The 7,322-nt window shown below is 37.9% G+C and overlaps 1 protein-coding gene across 1 annotated transcript; it reads right to left on the bottom strand.

The window, feature by feature from the left end:
- Nucleotides 1-2,376: 2,376 nt before the first annotated feature.
- On the bottom strand, nt 2,377-6,451 carry parp3 (poly (ADP-ribose) polymerase family, member 3). Its single transcript, XM_078248466.1, has 11 exons — nt 6,357-6,451; nt 5,873-6,072; nt 5,617-5,742; nt 5,327-5,506; nt 5,022-5,154; nt 4,041-4,264; nt 3,786-3,947; nt 3,590-3,676; nt 3,331-3,508; nt 3,095-3,238; nt 2,377-2,764 (listed from the first exon to the last, which is right to left on the bottom strand). Exons 2-11 carry the CDS (start codon nt 6,053-6,055, stop codon nt 2,592-2,594), a joined length of 1,590 nt encoding a protein of 529 aa, XP_078104592.1. The 5' UTR covers nt 6,056-6,072; nt 6,357-6,451; the 3' UTR covers nt 2,377-2,591.
- Nucleotides 6,452-7,322: the final 871 nt, after the last annotated feature.

The following is a 7,322-nucleotide window of genomic DNA, read 5'->3' as shown; positions in this document are numbered from 1 at the left end:
GATTATGCAACAGTGTACTGCTATCAATACCTTTACCTATTGATCCACTGTTGATTTAAAGTAAATTCTTTCTAGATTAACACATCCAGCATAAAAAACAACACTGATGATGCATACAATGACTTACCCATGATCCACTCTGAGTTTGTGTGGTACAGTTCAGACCAAACAGGTTAACCAGGTGTTTGATTTGACAAAGCTCCTGTTGAAATCCCATATGTTTAGACACAGTAGGCCCAAACCAGCTCTATTTGTATTTATTTTTTCAAAAAATTAACATAGTTAGTCCTCCAACTAAAAATCCATGTTTTCAAGTCCAGTTAACTCCGTGTCTGAGGTTTACTTTTTCTGTAGAGAGGCTTCAGAGGTCCAGACTTGTCACATATGTAAAGACGTACAGATCACTGATTCCATGATGAATTTTGCTAGTAAATGATGCTTCCTCTCTCTCCTCACCCCTCCTCCAGTAACACTCTCATTCCTGTCCTGTGCTGTGTATGGCAGTGACTGTCACACATTGTATTGTATATGTCTGTTGTTTTTCTTTTTTCAAATAGACACACACTCCACTGTCCCCCTTCCAAAGCCCAGTATTCCCTGGGTCCTAATTTCCACCATGTTAAAGGGGAAACTCACATTTACCCTAAAGCAGTCAGGTCTGTATCTTTGCACAAGTAGTATTATTTAAAACACTAGTATTATTTGTTAAAATTAGAGGCACCTATAACATTACTAGAGAATCAAACTGCTCCACTGACAATAAGTAAGGGACTGGCTGTTATAAAATATAAAATGCACTAACGTCTATAGAGGTGTTTGGTTTTTTTAAACCCCAATCACCTGTATTCCATAGCAGCGGTTCCCAAAAATGTCTATAATAATGAGCCCAAAAAGCCTGTTTTCGTAGGACTAAATACCAAGTACCCATATTATTTCCTTGTTAAGCATGTTTTAGTGCTAAAGTACAAAAGGTACTGTAGTAATATATGTTTCATCCACCCCAAAAAGTCTTGGTTTGCTGAAACAGCATGTCTATCTGCTCTGGCCAATAGTTGTAGCAGCTTCCTTGAGCTAATGTGTGTAAAGAAAATGCAAAAAGTTGGAAGACCATTCATTTTATTCAGGTTTTCCATAATCTGATCAGCAGTGTCTGAGAACGGACACATTTGTATCTCAGTTTTAGAACCAGCGGGTCATGAAAAATCATGACCTGTTTATGTTGATTAGATTTTCACAGCAAAATTTGAAATCTCAATTAAAAATCACAGGTAAGATAGCTAAATATTTTGCTCTGTAAGACTTTCAGACAGACATTTATTTTGCGAAGAGCTAAAAACATCAAAATATATTGTCTAATGTAAATCCATACACCTGCTTCAGGAACCAGAAACACATTTTGGTATTGAAATAAGGTGTAGCCTGTATGAAACATTTTTTTAATCACACAAGTAGTGTGGTCTGTTTACTTACTTACTCTCTAGGTGGGTCAGAGAACAGGATTATCATCTGAACTCTGAAGTAATGCAAAATGAGGGATATCAACACAATGATTACTTGATAATATCGATTTCCAATTTGCTACACATGATCTGAACATCTGAAAATTTTTAACCAACCTTATTAGCCCGTATAAAGTTTCCTACCATCTTATTTGTTCACACCACTTATAATACTAATATTTGTATATATGTATTACAACCATGCAAATACATTATATTGACTTTTATCAAATGTCATCCAGCACCATATTGACAATTTCTTACATGAAAAAACATTATTAGTAAACAATGACTACCATACAGTATAACCTGTAAAACACCTAAAATAGCAAGTATACGAAAAGATCAAAGTCTTTAAGCTCAACATCCAAAATGAAAAACACTGCAACAAGTGGAAGGGGCACTTTAGTTTATTAACTAATCATTGGTTCAAGTAATGTAATGTAATGTGCAAAAATGCAGAGGCAATTACATTCCAAAGGGAGTGGCATTTGTTACATACAGCTAGAAGACTTACTGGGCAAGGAATTTGGCCAAGTTATTTATGACTTACATCTTACAGTAGATTACTTTGCATAGCTGAAGCACTTTCAGACGCTTTCTTTTCTATTTGTAAGTGTTTGAACATTAGCCACAAATTGCACTTCATACTTCTGACTGTAAACATATCTATGCATAGAGTATCAGCTTTATTTCTGCTCTACTATATAACATTAGTCAAAATGTTTATAACTGAGAAGGCATGTGGCAAAGGCCTCCTACAGTACACATCAAAGAGGGACAGGTTTATATGAGCGTTACCACTTAGATTAAACAATGCAATATTTAAAAGGTAAGCTTCTCAAACCAGAAGTGTAACTGAAGTACAGTCCATCACACTCATGGTCAGTTTTACAGTGTGCAAAATATAAGGCACAGAGAAGTACGAGTCATTCATGAATCATAGTAGGGATATATGCACAATAACGGTAATAATCAGGACAATAACCATATTATTATAAGAAAACAGCATAGCCAAGCTTTTTAGAAATATAGAGGTAATGAGGAACTTTTCTAATTCAGAAGACCTGCTTCTTTGATTGAGTTGAATAATCACTTCATGTCAAGCTCCAGCAGGTAGCGAAGGCGACACTGGCTCTCTTTGTAGATGAGATATTCACTGTTGCTGAAGTTGCTGTCTGAGAACTGGGGCTGATCTATGGGCTTACCCTGAGGCACAGCAATCTTCTTTCCCTCCAGGGTGATGAAGATGTCCTTGGATGGATCTGAAAACACAGGAGTTAACAACTTTACCAAACAAAAGATGCTACATGATATCATTTAACACAGTGGTTCTCAAATTCTTTAATTTTGTATCAATATTGTGGAAACTAGGAACAAAATGAGCCAAGTGGAGATTTAGTGAAATAAGAGAATTTTGAACTTTTTGCGCAGGCTTCTCATGAGTTACTTATTAAATTAAAATACAACTAAAAGTTTGAACAAACTGCTGTTTTTAGACACAAAAGACATGTGGCTCTGTCAAAATACTGACAAACTTGAGAGCAAGATAGAATTAATTTTACTGTATGAATAAAAGTAAAGAAGTATTGTACCTGGCTCCACTGATCCTCGTGCCACCACACTATCAAAGCCTGCAGGGGCCTTCTTCAAGGAGGAGTTGTCGCTCGTGATAGTGTATTCCTTGCCGAGGGCTACCTCGCTCAAAAACATCACTCCAGTATTTTTAGAGGTTCGCACTAAAAATACATGGCAGAAAAATGGGATTTTTCAAACACTATAATATCTTTATGATTGCAATCAATGTCATCATTATCTTCTTCAGACTCACCGTAACATGCAGACTTGCTGTTTTCAGATGCAAAATAGATACCGCTACCAACACGGCCTCCTGATTGAGGCATTATTCTGAGACCGCTCTTCAGGATAGCTGCCACCACCGCTATGTTTGTACCATGCCACAGCAGACGACGGTTCTCCAGACCATCATTCTCGCTAAATCGCTCTCCCTGCAATGTCCAATGTATGTGTTAGGTCAGAGGACTTCAGTCTTCTGTGTCACATTAAACTAGATTGAATCCAGTTCCTACCTCTGTCTCACGATCGACCTCCCAAACATTGACAATTTTTGGGTTAGAATAGCCACCTGAAGTCACTTCCAGGTATTTTTCTATGATCTTCAAATGAGAAAAAGTTAAGATTGGTAGACGAAAGGACTACATGAATGGAAGATGATCAAGTGCTTTGTATTTACCAAAACCTTTTTTATCCCTTTTGACACAGTACCTTGAATGTTTCTGTCTCCTTGTCCATTAGAGTGAGGCTGCATTTGAGAGAATTGTAGTCCTGGTCTAGAGGGTGAGGAACTGTCACTGTCTCGATCATCTCTTCCTGAGCCTTTTCAGTCTCTGACTTCAGAGTCTGGGCAAGCTCGATGTCAGCCAGCACCTTTACAGAGCATGTTAGGAGAGTCACTTTAGAACTGAGAAAACATAGAAAGACAGCTTATTCCAACATATGATCTACAAATAAAAATATCACCATAAGCATCTCTTTCTTTTTCTCCACAATCTCTTGGTCGTCGATGATTGGCGGTCTGTTCCGGCCAAAGTTGTGTGGTATCGTGGTAAAGAACTTTGAGGAAAGTTCTTTCAGACGGTTGTTTCTGCTTTTTTGCTTAATGGCTGCCTCGATCTCCTCCAACACTTCAAAGCCCTTTGCAATTTGAATCTTACTGAGCTTGCCCAAAGGCATCTTCTTGATGTCTGTGTAACACACACACACACACACACACACAAGTTGTTATACTGTATGTTTTCTTTGTTTTTGCTTAGAAAAGGCATCTTGCACTGTATTTTGGTAAAGAAGGTAAAACAATTTTACTTCCAGGGTGAAGTCTGCATTAACAACTTGTGTTAGTGCAGACTTCACCCTGTTTGACGCAATGGTCAATAACTTACATGTCACATTTTGCACTTTGATCTCCAAGTTTCCTTACATTTATATTTAAGCAATACTGAAATCAAGCTAAATATGCAAAAAGCTCAGAGATTTTGGAACTAGAATCCCATTTAGTGCACCCAGCACTCTAGCCCAACTGGTGTGTTACAGCAGTGTTTCTCAAATGGGGGTACTTTGGAGCACTGCAGGGGGTACGTGAGATTTTTAATTTAAAAATATCAGTCATGCATATTTCCCTGAAAAATTATACTATAATAGTAAATTAATTTAGTAATGGATTTTAAACATTTGAAGTAGCATTTAAATGTTTTTCAGTTACAAAATTGTTGGGGGTGGTGCAGCGCTGTAATGTACCTCTTTATACAGGCTTTTTTTTCCAAAAAAAATGCTTTGTGCTAATCAGGGGGTACTTGGCACAGAGAATATTTCACAGGGGGTACATTATTGAAAAAAGTTTGAGAACCACTGTGTTACAGAACAGGTAGGCTACTTAGGCACACTGAACTTTGGACTGTGCAAACCTGTTTGTGTTAAATGGTTGGTAAACTGAGGCACACCCACCTAGGTTCATACATTCCATCGCCTCCTTGAACATGTCATTGCTGAAAATTAGCTCTATGAGCTTCTTGGTAGGGTTGTCAAGGGTGCAAGCTTGGACATTTTTACTGACATGCTTTCCATCGACAGTGTCCACCTGCAATATCACAAGTACAGCCAGTGAGATTTTGCTAAAGCTCATACTGAATTTCCAAAGACTTTCTCTGATGAAGTCTGTCATGGATGGTGGTTAACTGAGTCTATGAGATAATGCTTCTAGGCTTCATATTCAAAGCTCCTTGTTTCAGTGGGATGTACATTTACGTTACCTTGACCTCAGCATCCTGCTCTCCGTCCACCTCGATCAGGGTGTACTTCCCCTGGTGAGACACAAAGTCCGACCGATCGCTCCAGTTGTTCTTGGTCTTGTCCTTAAACTTTTTCTCAAAGTCCTTAACAGCATTCTCAAGAGTATCAAACCTTGTAAGTTTCATTTGCCCGCGTTCCCCCTGAATTTAGATTAGAGATGAGGCAATCAGGGGCAAAATAAAATGCATGAGCAAAACATAATGAAGAAATGAATGTAGTTTAGTAGGAATCTGTAGCAGGACAAACTTACCACTCTGCCCCATCTATTCCATGTACAGTAATCAGTGTTATTTTTAAGAACTTGAATGACATAAAACTTATTATTGTTATTCCCAATGTTGGTCTGATTGAGCATGCAGTCATAGTCCTTGTGTACCTGGTGGAGACAACATAGAAAATTTGTCAAATTTTATTTTTCTCTTTAAATATGACTGCATACATTTCTGTAATTTGCACTCATGTAAGTGCATTTATATACTAGTACAGTTATACAGCATATTTCTTACCTCTCCAGTGAACGTCGTGACGTACTCATCCACCTTCCTCTTGCCTTTTACCTGTGTCCCTGCAGCAAGAAGGGCCTCTTTTGCAGAGGTGAAGGCATCCTTGGGCTTTGGTGTCTCAGGTTCCTGTTTCACCTTCTTGCAACCTGCCTTGGTAGCAGAAGAAGACCTTCTCTTTGGTGCCATGATCTTGGGTGAAACCCCTGCACATAAATTTGTCGTGTTGGTCATTTGGGCATGATGGCTGGACAAGTTCAGACATGCCTACACCGAGCAGCTAACCCTTTCTAGCAGTTCATCATAACAACGCAACCACGTATGTACTTTAGTACTGAGTAAAATACCAGCTACTAGGCCACACGTAATAGCAATTCACCATCATCTAACAGTAATTTTGCTATGTTTTGGAACAAGGAAGCCATAGTGCCTCCGCTTTCTTGTGTTTATTCCGAAGACGACCTGAATCTTTGCACAGCTCGGTACTCACCTGTTAACTTTAAATAGTATCAGCCGGGCAGGGAGAGCTGAAAGTGGACGAACAGCCTGACAGCCTCCCCACTGTCGCTGTGTGACTGGTGTCTGTTTACCAGTCAGAGGAAGAGGCGGAGCTCACTTAGCAGAGCTAGCTAACGGCTAACGTTACTAGCTAGCTAGTTCTAATCTTAACCGTCTCTGGTTACTGTACTGCCACCTAGCCTGACACCGTATTATCTCCAAACCTCCAATACTATTAATTTGATTCAAATCTTTTTTTCTTAATATTTACGTTACCTGTACCACTTCAGTTCAAAACTGCTGTTTTGAAAAGTAAAGTAAACTGAAAAGGAGATTTGAAGATTGGGGTCGCTTGAGTGGGGTAACAAAATCAGAAGAACTTGCTGTATCTGAAGATGAGAGAACACAATGTTGTCCTTCAATAGCTATTAAAACACTTCTGTTCTAACATTATATATTATTCTCTACTAGACATTGTTTGTATAACTAATTGTAAATCCCCAAAGGAAAGAAGAAGATAGAAATATTCCATAACCTCCCAAATTTCTCTTCTTCTATATAGTCACTGTTGATTCCAGTATTTGTTCCCTATTTGGTTGACTACCTGTGTTTTCTACCTAAATAATAAACGTAATACAGCTTTTCTCTGATAAATTCATAAAAACATCAGAGAAGACAAGAATAATTTCACAGCTAATGTTAAGTAGTGTAAATTAAATTAAAAGGTTGACTTAACATGATAAGATATTACTTACTACAAGTAATTATTAAATGGTATCATAGGCGGTTTTGTGTTGGCAACAATTTGATAACACTTTACAATAAGGGCCACAAAAAGGGTAAGTAATCATAACATAATTATGAAGTAATGAGGAACTAACTATTCAGTATTATGTATCACTTTACTTGGGCTGGACACAAAATAGTAACTTTTTTTTTTTAAATAATTAGTAATTAA

The sequence above is a fragment of the Sander vitreus genome, chromosome 4 (assembly GCF_031162955.1).
Source record: "Sander vitreus isolate 19-12246 chromosome 4, sanVit1, whole genome shotgun sequence".
Classification (NCBI taxonomy): domain Eukaryota; kingdom Metazoa; phylum Chordata; class Actinopteri; order Perciformes; family Percidae; genus Sander; species Sander vitreus.
This window is presented reverse-complemented; position numbering and strand designations above follow the sequence as displayed.